The sequence below is a fragment of the Kogia breviceps genome, chromosome 12 (genome assembly GCF_026419965.1).
Source record: "Kogia breviceps isolate mKogBre1 chromosome 12, mKogBre1 haplotype 1, whole genome shotgun sequence".
Lineage (NCBI taxonomy): Eukaryota > Metazoa > Chordata > Mammalia > Artiodactyla > Physeteridae > Kogia > Kogia breviceps.
This window is the reverse complement of record NC_081321.1, coordinates 79,474,651-79,497,619: the sequence shown is the minus strand read 5'-3', so window position 1 is coordinate 79,497,619 and position 22,969 is coordinate 79,474,651. Positions and strand designations below refer to the sequence as shown.

General features: G+C 38.7%; 1 protein-coding gene across 2 annotated transcripts in view; it reads right to left on the bottom strand.

Moving 5' to 3' along the window:
• CFAP54 (cilia and flagella associated protein 54) overlaps positions 1-22,969 on the bottom strand; it is a 281,143-nt gene that overhangs the window by 187,995 nt on the left and 70,179 nt on the right. For both annotated transcript variants that reach the window (XM_059082492.2, XM_059082493.2), the window contains exons 20-25: positions 21,646-21,822; positions 17,386-17,478; positions 16,944-17,129; positions 7,518-7,654; positions 4,403-4,550; positions 2,931-3,086 (exon numbers count right to left, since the gene is read on the bottom strand). In XM_059082492.2, coding sequence (XP_058938475.1) covers positions 2,931-3,086; positions 4,403-4,550; positions 7,518-7,654; positions 16,944-17,129; positions 17,386-17,478; positions 21,646-21,822 — 897 coding nt within the window. The remainder of the gene's footprint in view (positions 1-2,930; positions 3,087-4,402; positions 4,551-7,517; positions 7,655-16,943; positions 17,130-17,385; positions 17,479-21,645; positions 21,823-22,969) is intronic.

Here is a 22,969-nt window from a genome sequence, read left to right as displayed (position 1 = left end):
ATGGGAAAAATTACTAGCAGAGGAATTTCTATGTCAGGTATATTTGCTTTTAATTTTACTTAAATTATATTCAGTTTAATTAAAATTAAGATTCCTTTCCCAAATTTCAAACCCGATAAAATTCACATTTCTCCCACCAATGAAAGGGAATGTCTTTGCCCCACATTCTCACCAGCAATAGGAGTTACAGATCTTTTCAACTCTACTAGTGATATTATATTACTGATTTAATGTGCATTTCTGTGGCTATTCAGAATTTGAGTATTTTTTCATATGTTTTTTGGCTACTTGAATTTGCTCTCCTGTAAACTGCCTATTATTATCCTGTGCCCATTTTTTATTAGTTACTGTCAGTTTGTAAGACTTTTTGTTATATATATGTACCCTCAACAGTGTTACTTTTCCCAGACCCCTAAATTGTCTACTATCTTTGTTATGGTCTCTTTCGTCACACACGGGTTGCCATAAATATAGTCAAATATGTCTTATTTTTCTTGTTATTTCCAAGAGTTCTATCTTGGTTAGAAAATGTTCCCCAACCCTGGGTTGCACATGTAATCTCTTGGGTTTTTTTTTTTTTTCCCTAAAAGTTTTGGATTTCTTTCACATCTAAGTCTTTAACACACCTGGACTTTCTATGTATGGTACAAAATAGGGGTCAAATTCTACTTTCTTTCAGAGGAATATCCAAATGTTTCACCACCATTTACTAAAAATATCCATTATCTTCCCACTGAAGTGGAATGCCAATTCCATCATATATACTACATTCTCATCCAAAGTGAGGCCTATTTCTGGAATCTCTCCTGTGCCCCACTCATCTTTTCCTGCTCTGAATAATACAATTGAATTTGAAACTCCTTTCCTAAGGTCTTCCTCATAGATACAACCCACATTCTGAGTTAAAGGCATCCTGAAGCAGTGGGATCCTGGAGAATGACAGGGGACTACCGTGAACTCAACCAACTAAGCATCTATTGCAGGCGCTGTTCCCAGGGTGGTGTCTTTGCTGGAGCACACTAAAAGGGGTGCCACGATATGGCTAATGCTGTCTTTTCTATCCTATTGGACAGAAGTAATCTCCTATGGGGAAGAAGTATCAGAAGGAGTTCCCAGTCACACTGGGCAGACAAGAACATACATTTAGAGTCTTGCCACATAACTCTCCCACCCTCTGACCTAATATTTTATGAAAGAACCTGAACTTTCTGGACACGTCTCAAAACAAAACACTGGACCGCCGTCAATAAACCATGTTAATGGAGCCTAATAAACAAGAAATGGCAAATACGTTGCAGACGTGAGATGCATGTCCTCCAGAGGGTAGAAATAAACCCTAAGAAGAGCCAGGGGCCTGACACATTAATGAAATGTCTGGGACGTGCTGAGACACTCCCTCCAAAGTAGGTCTGACATCTAGAATCTCTCACCTCTAAGAAGACAGAACAATACCAGGGAAATGCTTTTGGGGTCTGGAAGAAGCATATTCCACATCTGAGAACACTGCTCTGATCCACTCACAAGTGACATGGAACTGCCAGCTATGAGTCTAGATTTTGGATTTTGGAGGCAGAACTCTTCAACAGCTGAACTACTGAGTTGGCCAAAAAGTTTGTTTGGTTTTAAATAAAAATAAGACACATTTTTCATTTTCACCAAGAACTTCACTGAACAATGAATTTATTAACCAAATGAACTTTTTGGCCAACCCAATACTTACTAGGTGGGGGGCATGTGACAGAAGGGGGCATGTCTATGCTCCAGTTTAGCCCCTCCAAGGGGAATATTTGTTAAGTTCCTGAAGCTCTGGGGTTAGTTTCCTCAGTGGTGAATTAAACACTTTATACTCTGCATGAGTTCACTCATATCTTCTTGATTCTCAAAATCTGAGTCAATGATGATGGTGACAGCCAATGATGGTGATAATGATGACTTTGTGTAAGTATCAGCAGTCAAATCTTACTTCTCTCATTGCTTCCTGTGGTCGGCAGAATTCTAAGACAGTCCTCAAGATTCCGCCCCTGGTGTACAAGCCCTGTATAATCCCTTTTCCTTGAGGGGCAACTAGAACCTGTGATGGGATGCTCACTCTCATCACTACATTACATTATATAAGACTCCTCGTGCATCTTAGAGGATACTCCCCTGCTGGCCTGGAAGAAGCAAACTGCCATGTGGTGGAGAAGACCATGTGGCAGGGCACTGGTAGCCAGCCCTTCAGAACTAAGGACCTCATCGCACAGCCACAAGGAAATGAATTCTCGCAACAACCAATGAGTCTGGAAGGGAACCCAGAGACTCAGGTGAGATCACAGCTCTGAAGAACACCTTGATTTTAGCCTGAGGAGACCCTGATCAGAAGATCCAGACAACCTGTATCCAGCCTCCTGACCTACAGAGACTATGAAATAGTAAATGGGTGTTGTTTTGACCCATTGAGTTTATAGTGATTTGTTAGGAAGCATAGACAACTAATATAATCCCTTCAGCCAGGTCCCACCTACCCTTTTTCCAAAAATTCCAACTCCATCACAGAGACATCAAGCCTTTTTTCTCCCGGGACATCCATCAGTTTTTCCCCTTAGATGATGGCTTTAACAATATGCTTTGAATAAATATTGCTGTTTCTAACATTACAAGAACATAAAAATTGAAATAACTTCAAAAACCTAGAGAAGTATATTGCCAATATTTAAATATGGACAGCAATGGGGCTGACGGTTTTCAGGGAAACACATTTTAAGTCCTTATTTCTATTCGCCCAGACATACAATTTAAATTATTAAAACGTTTTTCAGTTAAGTCATGAAATTTCATAATTCTTGACCTATTTGTACTTTCTAAGGACACATTGCTTTTTCTTTTCCAAAATGCATTATTGAGTTTCCTTTGTAAAATACCCTTATCTGGGGGGAAAAAAATACCCTTACCCGTACAACAGGTACCAAAACAATATTGTGATAGATGATAGGAGCAAGGAGGCCATAACATTGAGTAACAGCTTGAAGGGCATAACTGGAATCATTTAGGTAGTTGCTCAGTTCCAATGCCACTAATACTCTCTCACATTCAGTTAGTCTAGCAATCTGTAAAGGAACGGGTATTGTTACTCAAGTTGAACATCAGGCACTTAACTCATGTGTCGCTAATGAGAAGAAAGGATAGGAAGTATGATCCTTGTGGCTTAACAATAACAGGAAGGTTGATATAAAGAAAAACCTAAATTCAGGAACAACTCTTACTCCCCAATAATGCTACATATGGATGACACGATCTTAGAATTAAACTTTAGAATTTTTTATAAATTACAATACAAATACCACTAGTGACAGAAAAGGAACCAATCGTTTTTAATTGGTAAGATAAAATCTTGGCTATAGTTTAGGGGAAAAAAATCTAGCTTTTTCAAAAACATAAATTATAACAATAATAATTAAAATATAATATTGCTGTAATGTTGGTCCTACATGATTAACAGTGTCTTATATCCCTCCTGGATTTGTGAGAAAATGGTAAATTTACTCTAGACAAAACTAAATCTTCTATTATACTTCTGCTACTTTAAAAAAAAAAAAGGTAAATTTTCAATAGACCAAACTAATCTCCTGTTATACTTCTGCTACTTAAAGTAAAATGTAAACTTAGGCTTTGTGTGATTAAACGCCACTTAAAAAGAGTAAGAATGCTATCTTATTCCTTATTTCTCTTTCTTGGGGAAAGACTTCATTATCTGTCTGTATATACACACAAGATTATGAACACAGAAAACAGTATGAGTGGTAACCAGAAATTTCCACACAGCAAATTATTATTAGAATGGTAGTCTAGCATTCTGGAATTCACTTAAGTACTTAAACACTGTCCTTATTTTCAGACTAGATTATGAAAAAAAGAAACTAAATGCAATGTAGTAGGAACAGGTCGATGGCTGTGAATGCTTGGGCTCTACAAGACTGTGAACTTGTCTTAGGCAAAGAATCATGTTTTTCTCACTTTCATATCCGCAGAAACTGGCACAGTCTCACGTAACAATTTATTGGTTAATGAATGAATGAATAAGTGGATGATAGGAAAAAGCAACTGTAAAAGAAAAAAAAATATGGTAAAAGTCTCCATACACCTAAGGTGAGTAAAGAAGGAAAGAGAGAAAAAGAAGTGAACCTCAATCTAGATTGAAAAAAATAATGTAGGATTGTTACTAAAAGCAAGAGCATTGTAAGGTTGCTGATGTACGAAGAGCAATGTTTATAAGCACCCTGAGAACCTATCAATAAGAGGTGACCATGCAAAGGCCTCTCAGTCCATTCACAAGCCAGGATATGCAATCCCCAAAGAACATAAACTTGAAACATCAACAAACACAGGGAAATCAGCACATGTGCAATCACTTTAATTCACTTACTTGTTGAGAGGGGAAAATCTCATTGCCTTTAATATTATCACAGAAAAGTTTTTCTTCTTTAATTTTAATGTCACTTGTTACAAAAATATTTCTAAGAAAAAGGTATAAGAGAATTGAAGAACTCTCTGCCAAAATATCTGAATGTAATCTGCAAAAAGAAGTAAATGATGTTACAGGTATAAAATGATTTAGCATGTGAACTCGACTTTTTAGATTGATTTGTTCTTAATACTGACACAATGATCCCAAGACAGCAGCAAAAGTTTATGGAACAAAAGTTTGTGGAACAGTTACTCTTGCACAGCTGTTTAAATTGAAATTAAAGACTATTCTTAACAAGTTCATAACTAAGAAAATTAAGCTGTTGACGTATTATGTCATGGATACATAAAAATAACTACTGGCAAAGTTTTCTGGTTCTGATATATAAAGTTCTGTTCTATCAATATAATGAAATCGCTATAGATATTCAGAAGTTTGGGAACTAGGCCCAATATTTCAATCAATAAACTCTCTGAAAGTGAGGGTTATTTATAGCAAAATCAGCCACGGTTAAAGAGAGGTAGAGACAGAGAGATTGGGGGTGGGGCGGTGGAGGGGCCGAGTTACTTCTAATTATCTTTTCTAAATCACAGTCAACAGTGCCAACCACTGGCAAAACTGTGAAATCTGCAGTCTTCCTTCTTTGTTTCCATAGTCCCTTCCTTGCCCTTAAGCCTTACTTGGTGACAAACCCTCTCTCCTAAGCTTCAAGTCCCCCCACTCTCCATACCCTCTATCCCTATAAAACGGGAAAGGATCTGACATCAGTAACTCACACCTGAAGACGATCTGTTTCACCACCATGTTAAACTCTGAAATTGCCTTTGCCCAGAGGCTTTTAGTTCTCCAGCTTCTGCAACTCATACTAAACTTTCTTTGTGCTCGCGATGACCATGAGTACCTAGACATACACAGTGAGTCCAGACTATCGCCTCCCTCTGGCTCTATTTCCTGCCCTACCCAGCTCGGGCTCTGGTCAGTCATTTCCATAGTGACCTCTCTAGCACTTCAGATTCTGCACCCCTTATTTTATGCAATAATCAACTTGCCTGACCTTGCATAGATGTCACCGTTCGACTTTTCTATCCCTGCCACAAAGATCAATCAATTATTCACTTATTTGTTCACCTCATTCCTTTTTTGTTTCCCACTCAAACTAGCATTTGCTCAACACCTACCATGACACTATTCTAGGCCCTGCGATATAAAGATGCATCAAATGTAGCCCTCAACCATAAGGAATGGGACTCTACTACAGTGCACGTTACATAACATCAACTGAGTCATTAGTGATTCTCAGCAACACTTCCGTTTATCCCTGATGTCTACTTGTTCATATTCCTCACAGCAAATGATCTGAACCCCCTGTTCCCCATCCCATGTGCTCTGATATCCACCTAGCTCTACCACCATATATCCTCAGGCTCTCCCTCTCCGCTGGCTCCCTTCTCTCCATCCTCCAAAATTCTTTCCTTAAGCCCACCTTCCCCCTCAAGCCTCTGCCCACTTTCCTCTTATCTTCACCACCAAATTTCACAGGAGTAGTCTTTTCTTGTTACTAGTCTCCATTTACATTTATTCCTTAGCCAATTGCAAAACGTTTCTGGCCCATCACGGCACAAAAATGGCTCTCTTCAACTTACCAATGCCTTCCTAATTGCCAACTGTAAGAGCCTCCTCTCAGTTTTCATCCTACCCAACGTCTCTGCAGCATTTTCTTGAGCAACTGCCCTGCCTGACCTTGCACTAGGATATACTACTGCTGGCCAGTCCCTCCGTGGTGACACTCTCACTTCCCTTGGCAACGCATTTTCCTGGACTTTTACTTCCAGAACTGATCCTTTTCAATTTCCTTTCTTGGTTCCAACTCCTGCTTCTGCCTCTTAAATGTAAGCAATGCCCAGGGTTCAAGTCCAGCCTTCCACCTTTTCTGCTAAACAGTCATTCCCCAGGAGATATCACTCACTGTCAAAATTTCAATGATGACCTCAATGGACAGTGTATATTTCCATGTCTCTAGCCTTGACCTCTCTCCTGAGTGTGAGCACTAAATATCCAACTACCTACGGGGACATATATCTACAAAGACGTCCTGCTGGAGAATTAAACTCCAAATATCCCCAAATTCATTCTCTTCCTCCAAAAACTTATTCCACATCTCAGGTTCCCTTAGTAAACCTCAGAGGCTTCCCATCACTGGAAATCCCACTCAACTTTCACTCCTTCCTCTTAACCCCATAAATCACATAAAATCTTCCAGACCTGTCTCTTCCTCCTCTGAAATGCCTCTCAAATCCATCCCCCATAGCACTGAGCATTCTTGTACATAGTAAACACTAAGTCTACGTTTGTTTAATTGAATGGAATTATACGTTTATGTGAGTAAGCGTTACCAATGCCTTGCCTTATCCAGCATTTGCATTTTTAAGCTTATTGTCTTTGACTGAGGGGTGAAGTGTTTTGTCTTACTAATCTCAGGCATTAACAAACAGGTAAAGGAGACTGTTGTTGTTGAACATGTTGAGATGGGCTGAAGTTACACCAATGCTCATTTCTGATGCTGCTTTTAGACTCTGGTTTCTTAAGGAAAAATGGCAAAGGATGGCCTGTGGCTTTATATGGCTTCTACAGGCCTATTTTCAGTTGATGGTCTAATCCTGGGAGCCTCCTCAAGCAAAGGAAAAGCCTTCTTACCCCAAGAGTCCACCCATCAGACCCTAACCTTAACCTCAACCTGACCTTGCTCTGTTACAAAGGTCCCCAATGCATATTCCTGTTTTCTAGTATAACTGACATTACTTTGGTTAGTATTTGGTATTTTTTTCCATAACCTCATTACCTTATATTCAGAATGTATCCTTATGCTTCCAGTGTTTTTTCTGATTCTAACAAAGAAATTTCTAACAAGGACTCAAGCCTTTGGAATATACACACTTACTAAAATACTTATTGGAAATAGTTTTATGTGGACCATCTTAACATGAAATTGAAAATAAATTAATTCTAGGCTTCACAGCCAACATCTATATTTTCAATTAGCAAATTAATATTTTAAAAGAATATTTCGAATTACCTTCTCTGTGTAATAGTCATTATATTGCTTAAACTAATAATGGATTGGTCATCCTGAAGTGGTGAAGCAACAAAATAATCCCAAACTGGTGAGAAAACTTTCTTAGACAATTCATAGTTACCAATCTGATAGGCGACCTGCAGCAGAAAGCACATTATCTTAAGCATTACTTGAATCTGTGAAATATGTATTTTAAACAAGAATTCTGAGAAGGTCCTATCACACACTAATTTCATACAAAGTTATTCACATTTGCTGTTCCGCTCTACGGGGGCACAGAAAGGTAACGACAGCCACTGGCAAGGGAGACAAACACATTTTGAAATCTCTTTCATTTCTAAATTGCATGGAAATTTGAAACTCTGTAAGGATGTTTCGAATGCTCATAAGCAAAACAAAGATCACGTCTGAGCCAAATTAATTTCGTTTCCATCTATCTCAGCAGTGCACTCCATTTATTACAGACACTGTTATAATGAACAATCTGTTCCAAAAGAAACAATCAGATTTCTCAAACCCAAAATATGAAATATACTTCATTCTGCTCTGGTTCTGATGCTTTCCGAGCTATTGTGCAACAAAGGGTCCACAGCTGAAAAGAGTGAGGAGTAAAAGAGAGACGCTTCCAAAAGACATCCTGGGTTTTAAGTTTAACACGTTCAACATTCAGCAAAATAACTGATTTCACTGGTAAAACCTAGAAGCCCAGGAGAAAAATAAAGTCATCCACTTACCTATCTCTTTTAGTAGAACATAGTTCTTTAAATACATCTCTAAAAATCACTTTATACAAATATGTATAACCATATAAAATCGTACCACATGAGTCATGTGCTGCTTCAAATCCTTAGTGGAAGCAGGTAGGATGTAAAGTATTAATAAATACATTAAATTAAGTATGCAAATGACATGTTGCTAGACTGTATTCCACACAAGGGAATAACTTACAGGACCAGAACTTTTAAAATCTGCCAAGTCAGTACTCATAATCAACCAACCAGTAAACTTTTATGAAGTTTCTACTCTGTGCTAAGCACTGTAAAGATGGATTCTTCAAAGCTTAAAACGATCTTATACTCCATGAAACTATAATCAAGTTACAGACGTAAAACACATGAAATCACAGAAAAATTGCAAATAACAACATCATAATTGTGGAGACTTAGAAAAGGAGAAATGAAGGCTATAAGGAGGAATCGGGGCTTGAGGTAAACCCCAAGGCAGGGATAAAGTTCAGATGGGCACAGTTTAGACAGAACCTCAAAAAGGTCCCATTAATGGAAACTGCCACAGTGCCCTTGAGACTGGAAAGACAGGTCAGAATTTCAAGAAAACTAGGCAGTATGATTGGATAGGTAAAGTGGGACATGATTTCAGAAAGCCTTGAAAATCAGGTGGAAGTATTTAAAGATGTCAAGTACTGCACCAAGCACTTCACCAGCATTACTGTGTTGACTCCTCGTTGACCTCTATGACCATCCCTGTTTTTCAGATGAAGAAACTGGGGCATTTACAAGTTGAATAATTTGTACAGAACCTGATAATCACTTAAAAAATAAAAAATAAAAAAAAAAAGGAGAGCCAAGACTTAGTGTAACAGATGAGGTCCCTTCTCTGGGCCACAGTGGTCAAATGAAAAAGTTGGGCTAAGTGGTCACTAAAACACCATTATAATTCTAAGATTTGCTGTGGAAAATGGTAACAGGTGATGTGTAAGGGAGTTGGTCAAACTATAACTGAATGCTCTTTCCTTTTAAAATATAACCTTTTAAAAACAGTGTTATTTCTGAGTCACTTTGCTGTACAGTAGAAATTAGCGCAACACTGTAAATCAACTACACTTCAATTTAAAAAAAAGAGGGAAAATGTAAAAATAATGTTATTTATTCAGTCAGTGGACATTGCAAAACAAGACCAGATGCCATGATAAAACTAAGGTCTATGAATAAATTCATGAGTCTGTGTGGGCTAACAGAGAAGTGCTGTGATCATCTGCTGGTTCAAAGACGGTTAGTAGGACATATGTTAGAAGGAGTGAGGTTAAAATGAGAAAGAAGCGCTAAACGACTAATGAGACAATTAAGCACAGGAGAGACCTCCTGGATGCATGACCTTCACACTTGGCTTCTACAACCCATTCCTTTTCAGCTGCCTTGGCAAGCTCCTCCTCTTTTCCCCTCTCTCATTATGTCAGCATGCCCCAGGGCTCAGTCTCTGGGCCTCTCCTCTCTCCAGTCTGCACTCCTTTCCTCGGTGCTGTCACCCGGCCCCAAGGCTTTAGTTGTCACATGACTACTCTCAAGTCGCTCTGCTGCCCAGCCCTCTCTCCCAAACTCCAGATTCATACACCTGACCGACTACTCACAACTTCTCTCCGAATATCTAACAAACATCTGACCTTAACACGTCCCAAACTGCGTTTCTGATCTCCCCCTGCCCCAAATCTATACCACTCACACCCATCCCCAACTCATCTGAGAGCAAGTCTGTCCTTCCAGTCAGTCAGCTAAATTCCTTAGGGTCATCTTCTATTTTTCTCTGTCCATTGTTTCCATCAGGAACTCTTGTTAACTCCTCCTTCAAAACATACCCAGAGGTCTTCCCTGGTGGCGCAGTGGTTGAGAGTCCGCCTGCCGATGCAGGGCACACGGGTTCGTGCCCTGGTCCGGGAGGATCCCACATGCCGCGGAGCGGCTGGGCCCGTGAGCCATGGCCGCTGGGCCTGCGCGTCCGGAGCCTGTGCTCCGCAACGGGAGAGGCCACAACAGTGAGAGGCCCGCGTACCGCAAAAACAAAAACAAAAACCAAAAAAAAAACCAGAACGGGGCCACTTCTCGCCACAGCGAGTACTAGGACACTCGCCGAGCCCCCCACCTCTCACTGATTAACAGCGGCGGACAGTTCTCTCTGCTTCTACCGTCAGCCCTTACGGTGTGTGCGCCACCCAGCGGCTCCCGTGAACCCTGGCAACAGAAGTCACGCCATGCCGTCCTATTACATCAAGCCCTCTCCAGCGGCTGCCCATTTCACTCCAGGTGAAAGCCAAACTTACTACCATGGCCTGGAATCCTTTTAATGATCTGCCTTCTCACCCACCCACTCACCTTTCCTTTTGGCCCCTCTGCTCCAGTCATTTTGGTCTCCTTGCTGTTTATATTATACCAGGTGCACTTCTGGAATCCTTTGGGCTTTTGTTCTAGCTCCTTCTGTGGAATGCTCTTCCTCCAGAGAGCCACTCCCTCACCTCCTTCAAGTCTCTGCTCAAATCTCATCTTCCAGGTGACGCCTTCTCTGATCACCCTACTTAATACTGTACTCTACCTTCCTTTCCCCCAGTTCACATTTCCAATTCCTCTGACCATACTCTACATTTTCCTTCCACAGAACTTACCTTCTAATATACTAGTTTATTCCTTTACTATGTTCATCGTTTATTACTTACCTCTCACCACGGAATTTTGCTCACTTCGCTTAGAACAGTGGTTCTCAAAGTATGGTCCCTGGACCATCAGCATCTGTATCACCTAGGAACTTGTTATAAATGCAAAATTCTCAGGCCCTACCCCAGACCTGGTGAATCATAAACTCTGGTGGTGGGACCAGCAATCTGTTTAACCAGCACTCCAGATCATTCTGATGCAAGCTCAAGTTTTAGAATCACTAGCCTAGAGCAATGCCTGGCACAGAGTAAGCACTCAATAATAATGTGTTAAATGAACTTAAAAATCCTCTTTTCCTGATAATTTCCCCCTACCTACAGAAGAGGACACCCAGCAATGGTACTATACAATAGCATGATTGACTGGCCCAGGCTGAGGGCCTGACCCAAGCTGGGTGTTTTATAGCCTCCCCTGCAAAGCAAGATGGACCCCCTACACACACCCAAAGTTTGGTTCCAATGTTAAGGCTGATGACACTACATGCACCAGGAGAATTTTGAGAAAGTGTATTAGTCACACAAGGGCCTCCCAGGGAGAGTGCCTTGGGCAGGCAGAGGCAGATCTGGGATGGCTTTGGGCAGAGCATTTGATTAGTGGCTGGAGGATAGGACTGGGGACATTTCCTGCCAGTTGGGATGTTTAAATTTCCTGCAGGCTCCAAAGGAGAAGGTGAACTCATAGACCTTCCTATCAGCCTGCTCAGATGTGGGGCTACGGGGAAAAACGAAGGCTGAGGTTTAAAAAACAAGTCAGCAGCCAAACATTAAAAATGAGTTCAGACTCTTTCTTACATTGGGTGAGCCAATCAGAGTCTCTTTTTCAGGAATTTGGAATCAAGATTAGAACACAGCTAGCTGGTCCCTGTATATGACTGAAACTGAGGAATACACAAAAAAGTTCAGGGGCTGCCATTTTCCCTCCTGAGATGGAAAAGAAAGGAAAGTCAATATTTAAAAAGAAAAAGAAAGCAGATGTAGACAGAGAGCCAGAGGTATGAGACTTGGAGCTGCCTGGACTTTGCAGCCTTCCCAGGGCCAGGCTGCATTCCCCCAAGCCAGGCTTTCTTGCAATCTGGGTCTTAACTGAAACCATAAGTCAAAATTATCTGAACAAGGGTTACTGTTGTGGTGATGAGATTGATTAAAAAAAAAAAAAAAATACAGTTCAAAAGAAGAAGAAATGATACCTAGCATAGCATAGAACCTGGCACAAAACAGCCACTGAATTCATCAATAAATAGATGAGCAGAGAGGGTGGTAATGTGCAGAAAGAGGATAAGAGGGAAAAGAAGATTTGAACCTTCTTTTCTTTTTTTTTTTTTTCTTCTGTGGTACGCGGGCCTCTCACTGTTGTGGCCTCTCCCGTTATGGAGCACAGGCTCCGGACGCACAGGCTCAGCGTCCATGGCTCACGGGCCCAGCCGCTCTGCAGCATGTGGGATCTTCCCGGACCGGGAAACGAACCCATGACCCCTGCATCGGCAGGCGGACTCTCAACCACTGCGCCACCAGGGAAGCCCTGAACCTTCTTAATGAGATTTTTAAATGGGGATGACTACCTTTTACCTGGTAGCCCTATTTTTTTTTTGAATGGTCATAGACAAAAGGCAAACCTCTATTAATAAAAGAGTTTCAATGAATTCATATATGAATTGGAAAAAAAAGTATGAATTTTAGTTTCCTTTCTCCTGCCACCAGCATCAAACTCTACTGCCCATACCGATCACGACCAGCAGAGCAGCACCAACCCAGGCAGAGAACAGATGGGAGAGATGTGGGCTCTAGAAGGACTCGGCACATGTTAGATGGTGAACACATGACTTCCTTGGAACCTGGACAGATCAGCAGAAAGGCATGAGCTCGTTCAAATGTCAGGCTCACCATCCACTACCAGAGTAACCTTGGGTAAATTATCCAATACTTAACATCCCTAAGACACCCTCTCTGGAATAAAATGCGATTGGCAGAAGAAGGGTTAAATTAATCTGCTTCCTCAACTTGAAATGACAGTAATAATACCACCTCATAGAGTTACTGTAATCAATGGAATAATGAATCTTAAAATGTCTATCACACAGTTTTTAATAAATGATATTGCTCACTTCCTTATCTCAACAAGCCATTGTGCCCACTCACTAGTTGATTTAGTAGTTCAATAATCCAGCAGTATGTGGCATTTGGTCTTGCATTCATTTTACAGATAGGGAAATTGAGACCAAGCAATTTGCCTAAAATTCTAGAATCCTGCTCACAGATTTCTAACTGTCGATATTTAATATCATATTATCCAGCCATTCCCAACTCAAAAGGGAATAATAAAAAGAAATGAGCCTATAAAGAGGTGGAAATTGGATAATATCTATAGAAAATATATAATTCATAAAGTTTCCTCAAAAAACTTTCCAGATAGCCTAAACTAGTTTTCTACATTAACAGAAAATCTAGTAAAGATTCACCTGACTTTATTACTGTTTATAGAAAAATGTTTAGTAAAAGTACAACCTAAAACCCCAAACCAAGTTAATCATAGGCATTTAGTGAAGTAACTCCATATTTTACTATAAAATATTTATAATATTTTTTTTTAAATAGAATTATCCTGAAACTAAAAACTAGCTACTCTCATGAAAAATTGTAATTTTTCACTGAAATTCCAAAAGAAAGGTACCTTTTCCTGATAAAACTTGAAAGCTTAAACTCAAATTTTAAATTAAGGAGGAAATTTTATGAGGAAATTTTGCTTTAGCCACTTAACATTATGAGAGAGAATGCTCATAACCTGTCATAAATGAACTACAGTATTGCAAATATAGTATCAGTAAAGAAACACAGGTCATTACTTTATGACACTTCTCATTATCCTAGCAGTATAGCTTGGACTTCCTTTTATTAACTTTCAATGAAAGTTCTGCCAAATAAAGCGCAGGAGTCAAACCACTCCCTGGAGAAAAATTAGACCTTGATGAAATATTCGGTCCCTCACTTTGAAATAACTCCATCACTGCAAATTAGGAAATATATTAGATTCCAAAGAAATCAAAACATCAGAAAACCATGAGCCAATATGACATGCTAAACCAATGCCAGACAAATCCTAGCAATTCTCTCAATTAAATTTTCTTTGAAAAATATGATAATATAAAATTCCAGTAAGACCTTAGCTTATAATACTAATCAACTATTAAGAGGAAAAAACAGCACAATGGAAATGTGATAAAATTTAGAAGAGCCATCAGCTCTACAGCCAACCATAAACTTAAAATTACAGGCTTGAGACTTAGGTCAATGAGTCATTTTTTTCTAGAATTGCATTCACTGGTGACATGTTTTAAGTCAGACAATCATTTCAGGAAGAAATGTCAATTCATGAGTATATCTATAATTAAGAACAACAATAATATTCATTAAGCGCCTATTGTGTTGTAAGCATTACGGTTAAACATTTGACATGCATAATTCCATTCAATACTCATAATAGTTCTGTGAGGTAACTACTATTATTATTCCACTTCACAGATGAAGGTTATTTGCCCAATGTCACACGGCTAACGTGAGGACCTGAAACTTAAACTCAGGTCTGTCTGTCTCTATGAACCCAGAAACTTCACTTCTATAAACTGATACTAAGAAAATAATCATAGGGCTTCCCTGGTGGTGCAGTGGTTGAGAATCCACCTGCCGATGCAGGGGACAAGGGTTCGTGCCCCAGTCCAGGAAGATCCCACATGCCGTAGAGCGGCTGGGCCCGTGAGCCATGGCCACTAAGCCAGCGCGTCTGGAGCCTGTGCTCCACAACGGGAGAGGCCACAACAGTGAGAGGCCCGCGTACAGAAAAAAAAAAAAAAAAAAGAAAAAAAAAAAAAAAAAAGAAAATAATCATGGATGCAGGTAAAGATGCTCAACATCACTAATTATTAGAGAAATAGAAGTCAGAACTACAGTGAGGTATCATCTCACACTGGGCAGAATGGCCTTTATCAAAAAGTCTATAAATAATAAATGCTGGAGAGAATGTGGAGAAAAGGGAACCCTCTTGCACTGTTGGTGGGAATGTAAATTGGTGCAGCCACTATGGGAACCGGAAGGAAGTCCCTTAAAAAACTGAAACTAGAGCTACCATATGATCCAACAATCCCACTCCTGGGCATATATCCAGAGAAAACTATAATTCGAAAAGGTACATGCACCCCAATGTTCATTGCAGCACTATTTACAATAGCCAGGACATGGAAACAACCCAAGTGCCCATCAACAGATGATTGGTTTAATGTGATATGTAAATACATACACACAAACAAAGGAATATTACTCAGCCATAAAAAAGAATAAAATATTACCATTTGCAGCAACATGGATGGACCCAGAGATTATCATACTAAGTGAAGTAAGTCAGAAACACAAATATCATATGATATCACTTATATGTAGAATCTAAAATATGACACAAATGACCTTATCTACAAAACAGAAACAGACTCACAGACATAGAAAACAAACTTACGGTTACCATAGGGGAAAGGGAGGAGGAAAGGGATAAATTAGGAGTATGGGATTAACAGATACAAACTACTATACATAAAATAAATATTCATCAAGTATTTACTGTATGGCACAGACTATATTCAATATCTTATGATAACTTACAATGGAAAATAATCTGAAAAAAACACATACATATATATATAATTGAATCATGTTGCTGCACACCTGAAACTAACATAATATTGTAAAACAACTGACATATATATTTTTACTGAAGTATGGTTGATTTACAATGTTGTGTTAGATTCTGGTGTGCAGCAACATGATTCAGTTATACATATATATACATATACTTTTTCATATTCTTTTCCATTATGGTTTATTACAGGATATTGAATATAGTTCCCTGTGCTATACAGTAGAACTTTATTATTTATCTATTTTATATACAGTAGTTTGTATCTTTTTATCCCAAACTCCTAATTTATCCTTCCTCCACCCACTTTCCCCTTTGGTAACCACAGTTTGTTTTCTGTTTGCAAGTCTGCTTCTGTCTCATAAATAAGTTCATTTGTGTCATATTTTAGATTCCACATGTAAGTGATATCATAATGGTATTTGTCTTTCTCTTTCTGACTTACTCAAGTATGATAATCTCTAGGTCCATCGGTGTTGCTGCAAATAGCATTATTTCATTCTTTTTTATGGTTGAGTAGTATTCCATTGTGTATACGTATACTACACTGTGATATATTTTTAAGATGCAATGCCATGCAGATGTTAAAATTTATGTTTTGAAACAATACTTAATGGAATGGAAAAAAGTCAATTATGTATTAAATGGAAATATCAGATGTAAAATAATATGTACACTATGACTAAAATTATATATTATACATAAATTCACATACATATGTGTATATATGTCTCTGTACATATTGTGTGTAGACATATATATGTGTGTATGTATACATACACACACAAAGAAAAGGATATCTCTGGATCAGGGTTGCTCAACCTTCGGACTGTTGACATTCTGGACCGGATAACACTTTGTTGGGGGAGGGGTGCTGCCCTTTCCATTGTAGGGTGCTTATCAGCATCCCTGACCTCTACCCTCTAGATGCCAGCAGCACTCCTCTAGATTGTGACTACCAAAAATGTCTCCAGACATTGACATATATGTCCCCCCGGGGGCCAAAATTGCTTCAGGTTAAGAACTGCTCCTCTGAATGATAGGAAAACAGGTAACATTTATTTCCAAAATTTCTAAAATCAATGTGTGTTGCATTTAAAATCCAGGAAAAAAGTGTTATTGTAAAAAGCAAACTCAGGAATAAGAGAAGGAATGATTTCTATTTTATGAGACTAAACTGCAATCATGGAAAATATATATTACAGGAGTGCTTTAGAATATCTCCTGTGACTTTTTTTTCATCAGAAATTACTTAGTAACTGCTTAACAGGAAAAAACAGAGGAAGAAATTAGAAGAAATCTCTTTTACCTGTGTTAATAACATCCGAGCCGTAACAGCAGAAAGAGGTGGGTAAACCAGAATCGGTTTAGTCGTCTCCCCAATAGCATCACCAATAAGCTTTCCATTAGAACAATAAGCAGCAATTGCAAAGATGTATTTTTCATTGGTTTCTAAACCTTTTACTTCAAAAATGCTTTTGCCATCAGCCGGTATCTATTAACAAAAATATATTTCAAGTTATGCATGGAAAATTAAATGGGTCTTTAAAAATATAATTAAGTGACCTCTATGTTAAGGGAAAAAAAACCTTTTTCATTTACTGTTGGATTTTAGTTATGACTCAAAATGAAATTAGACAAATTCAGTGAAATAATGACTACAGAAAGGAAAAAAATGAACGCTCAATTGTCATTAATGAGACTTTTGGTAAGATTTCCTGACATTCAGAGGTTTTTTTCATTCGACGTACCGCTTCTCCTGAGTTTGGGAGATGATTATTGTTCAGTCTCACTTTTCCATAGCTCCCTTCTGCTTTGCAACCCAAAATGCAGTACCAAGAGACCTGCCACGGAGAGAGATGAGCCCGTCATCCATAGTCTGTTTAACAAAGCACTCAATTTCTTTTATCATGATGTGGCAAAAGGAATACTTTTCTACATAAAAATATAACTATTCAAGTTTTAAAACATGAAACCTAAGTTTATAAAAGTACTTAGATTTACTCTTAAAAAAGACAAATATAGGGCTTCCCTGGTGGCGCAGTGGTTGAGAGTCCGCCTGCCGATGCAGGAGACACGGGTTCGTGCCCTGGTCCGGGAGGATCCCACATGCCGCGGAGCGGCTGGGCCCGTGAGCCATGGCCGCTGAGCCTGCGCGTCCGGAGCCTGTGCTCCGCAACGGGAGAGGCCACAACAGTGAGAGGCCCGCATACCGCAAAAAAAAAAAAAAAGACAAATATAGTTTACCTGGGACCACAAAGACTAAAATATTATTCATTATTAATTATTTTTAACTACTATTAAGTGAGCAGTTCCTATGTGTTAAGCATTGTTAGGAAATTTACATATACTTTCTCATATTTGAAACATCCCTATGAGATAGGATTTCTATTGCCATTTTGCTTTACAAAAGATGGAGATGCAGAGATGTTCAATAACTTGCCCAAGATCAGACAGTGGCAGGGAGTGACTCCAAAGATGACATCATCTTGATGAAAAAAAGACCTACTCCAAAATGATTTTCATATATTATTTAATAATACGGGACAAAAAGCAAGTAGTAAAAAAAAAAGCAAGATACTAAACTGTAGTATTTTAAGTAAAAAGTAAAAATACATATGAAAAATCCTGAAAGAAAATGTTCCTAAATAAGTATAGTAGTAGAGGGCTTCCCTGGTGGCGCACTGGTTGAGAGTCCGCCTGCCGATGCAGGGGACACGGGTTCGTGCCCCGGTCTGGGAAGATCCCACGTGCCGCGGAGCGGCTGGGCCCGTGAGCCATGGACGCAGAGCCTGTGCGTCCTGAGCCTGTGCGCCGCAACGGGAAAGGCCACAACAGTGAAAGGCCCGCGTACCACATAAAAAAAAAAAAAAAAAGAATAGTAGTAGAGTTCGGATGATTAAATGGTAAGACTACGGATAATTTATTTTCCTCTAGTTTATAAATTTTCTGAAACATGATATTCTTTTGACAATTCTTAAATACAGATATAAAACAAAATGCAAATTACACAGAAACAATCAAACTTAAGCTTTATTAAATGGTTAGACAATGGTCTTTTTGCCAAGATGTCAAAATAATGGAGATTCCTCATGGTAATGCACTATTCTCACTGTAGGGGGTAAGAGAGAGAGTTGATACCTAGGGAGAAGCATTATTAGGAGCCATACTGTCCAGGGATTAGTGATGGAAGGGTTGTCATCACTGTGGCATTCCCTTTTCCCAAAGGCTCCACCTCACAACATCTCAACTCCTAAAATGGAAAATAAGGGACATGTAATCGTCTCTAAGAAGCAACTGCCTCTTACAGCTTAGCCTGCTATTTCTTCCTCTGGGTCAATGGAAAAATCCTCATTGTATCTTGTCTGTGCAAGTAGTTCTCAACTCTGACTATGCACAAGAATCATTTTTTAAAATACAGTTTGTACAGAATCAACCATTTTTAGAAATTACATATACCTAAGCCTGCCTAGTCTCAATGAATAAGACTGTCTGGTACAAACAGCCGAACTTTTGTGTTTGCAAAGAAAATTTCTCAGGTGATTAAAGAGCAGAAGGGCAGAAGTTCACGGACAAAGAGAATGTTGAAGGAACTTGGAAGCTGGAGGCCAGGAGAAAAAAACTCAGCTGAATCTCAGAAAAATTTAGAAACTACCTTTCCTTGATTTTTCATGCAAAAATAGTACCATGGGACAGGGAGGGGGAAGGCGTAACGATGGTGTTTTATGACTTAGATCAGCCGTCCCCCCCCCACACCTTTCTGGCACCAGGGACCGGTTTTGTGGAAGACAATTTTTCCACGGACCGGGGCACGGGGCGGGGGCGGCGGTGTGGTGATGGTACCGGAGGTAATGCCAGCAATAGGGAGCGATGGGGAGTGGTAGATGAAGCTTCCCACGCCCGCCGCTTACCTCCTGCTGTGCGGCCCGGTTCCTAACAGGCCGCGGGCCGGTAGCAGTCCGTGACCCGGGGGTTGTGGACCCCTGACTTAGATCATTATTGCTCTAAGTTAAGCTCTACATACAAACCAGAATTTGAAGGGTAAATTTTCTCTAAAAGCATTTTTACAAGCAGGCTTTATATTTCTATTCTGTTCCACGGATGAAAACATCTTAGTTTGTGAAACTATTAGAAGACTGTGTCCTTAGAGTCTATGTAAGAGAAACGACACCATGGACAAACCACCACTAACTTTGGAAGTAAAAGTTTACAAATAACACTAGCATTTTCAACCATTAAAACAGATGTTAATGCAACAAATGCCTTAACAAGAGGTTTTGATAAAACAAAAGATGGCTGAAATCTCAAACTAGAAAAGGTATTTAAGTCCATAGCACCATCTAGTGCTATGGAGTGGATAACAGAAGGTATAATTTCCAGGAGCACACAACTTTACCAACCTATAATATACATCAACTTCACATCATGTGCTGAGTGACAAGTCCTACAAGTACAGGTCAAGTTTGGGATGCTTATGTCTTCCTATTAATAAGCATTATGAAATAAACTAGTCACTAATTTGAGATACATAAAAAATAAGAACCTGGATAAATAAATCAAAACATTCAAGTAAAAACAAACGAAAACTCTTGGCAAATAATCCAGTCTTAGTTCTGTACTGAATTTCCAAAGTCAGTGATCCTTATTCTTAAACAGATCCCCAAAATCCAAAGTTGAATTTTAAAACTACTAGCAACTGCAATAATGCATTTATTATAGCACAGTTAGGATGAATGTTGCTTCTGTTCCTCAGATTATAAGGCATTATGAAGGTGGTATTACTTCTCACTGATGTCCACCTCCCATTAGTCGGAAGCTTCTCAAAATATGGAACCATGGTTTATTTGCGTTTATTTTCATACGTTACCTCACATAGAGCTTGACAGATAGCAGACACTCAATAACGTCACTGGACAGAATTTACGGGAAAAAAATCATCAGATAATATAATCACAGTGTATAACCTCATTAACTGATTTTTAGCTAACTTTACTACATATGTTTAATACAAGGGATGGAAGGACATCTGTTAATATGCCAAGAATATGCTATAATATCTCATTTAATTTTCACAGAAGAAACATTTTACAAATGAAAAGATAACAAAAGCAAATTTTTTTAAAAACCTCAGAAAGTATTTTTACATTTCATAAGGTCATACTGCTGGGGTAGAGCTAGAATTTTAAATCTGTATTTGTCTGACTTCAAAGCCCATGCCCTTTCCACTATATCAAGACGATGTATTTAAGTTCAAGCAGAACATCCTAAGAATAATCAAAGAAACAACTTTGTTTTTTCTACAACACCAAAGAGCATGTGTTCATCACCCAATAGAGGAAAATGTAATATTTAAAATATAAATTAGGTGGAACCAAATGCTTATGAGGAAACTAAATCGCAAATAACGGTCCCATTTAGGCTAAGTTCCAAGGCACTGGGGCTGGGAGAAAGAGCTTCAATAAATACATAGAGTTATGACTTATAATGTGGTTGGAATTATCATTTGTTTGCATTAAAAGAATCCCCATTTACACAGTAAATCCCCATTTACTTTCGGAAGAGTCTCTAAATTCACCACCCCCAAATTTTCTTATCTTCATCATTGGCTCTCAGAGTAACTTCTATCCCTTTCAAATGCCTGATTCCGTTTCAAGTAAACCTTCTCGAAGTTGAGCACACTAGGATGTCAGCATATGACTGTGTCATGGTGAGGAAGAAACTTCGAAATGCTTCTCTCTCATTTCTCCTTACTATATATCTGGGTGTAGCAATACAGGAGTAAGTTTCTTATAGCGAAGCTATAAGGAGCCAAAAGGGAAACAGCATAAAGGCAAAAGGGTCATGAAGAAACTACAGATAGTTAAGACACTGGAATACTATCCCAGTGTTCAGTGTTTATATTAATAAATAAGATTATTCAAGCCCTAAAGGCAATAAAAGTATCCATCATTATAGTCATAAAAGTACTTATGTTGCTTTCCATGAGGTAAAGGTCATAATAGACAACATACCTTAACATCAGAAATAAATGGAGCAGGTTTTAATGTCACAGAACAATGAGTTCGGGCTAGCAGGATGGGTGGAGGAGGGACTCTGCTCTTCTTTCTTTTGGCAATTTCCACATATTTCTGATATGAATACAGGACACTTTGTTCTGCTTCGGTCTTCTCAATTAAAGAATATGCTTCCTATAATAAAGTGTGAAAATAGGAAAACACATTTCAAGAGTTTGAAAAGTAGGTAAACTGAAATTCATCAAAATTAAAAACTTCAAATGATACCATCAAAAAAAAAAGACAACTGACAGAATGGGACAAAATATTTACAAATCATATATCTGATAAAGGACGTGTATTCAGAATATATAAAGAACCATTACAAATCAATAATAAAAAGACAACCCCATTTAAAAATGAACAAGGAGTTTGAATAGACATTTCTCCAAAGAAGATACACAAATGGCCAGTGAGCACATGAAAAGATGCACAGCATCCCTGGTCACTGGAGATGAAAATACAAAAACTGACTCAAGAAGAAAAACCTGAACACAGGAATAATGATGAAAGAAACTGGGAAAGATATCCAAAAAAGATATCCAAAAAGACTTTCCCACAAGCATCAGTCTCAACTGATATTATTTTTAAAAATATTTTGAATCTCAATGAACTGATTAATTCCTATGCCATTTTAAAAATTTCTAACTACAGAGAAAGCTCCTCTAATAATATTCTAAAATTATTATAGCTTTGATAACAAAACCTGAAAAAATGACTGCACTTAAAAACATAGAGCAGGGCTTCCCTGGTGGCGCAGTGGTTGAGAGTCCGCCTGCCGATGCAGGAGACACGGGTTCGTGCCCTGGTCCGGGAAGATCCCACATGCCGCGGAGCAACGAAGCCCGTGAGCCATGGCCGCTAGGCCTGCGCGTCCGGAGCCTGTGCTCCGCAACGGGAGAGGCCACAACAGTGAGAGGCCCGCATACCGCAAAAAAAAAAAAAAAACATAGAGCAATCTCCTTACAAATATAAATGTAAACATCCTAAATAAAATACTAATACATTGATCTAACAATATGTTAAAGGAATAATGTACTGTAATTATATTGTCTCTCTCCCAGGAATAAAAGGATGATTTAATATTAGGAAGTCTAAGGATATAATTTAATTTATCCATAAATCAAATGAGAAAAATATGATTGCATGCTCAATGGCCAAAAAGATATTTGAAGTTTTTAAGATTCATTATTAATTTTTTAAAAAAGAAATCGAAAGAGAAGTCCAAAAGTATCATAAGACTAATAAAAATGAAAACACAACATACTAAAATGTATAGGAT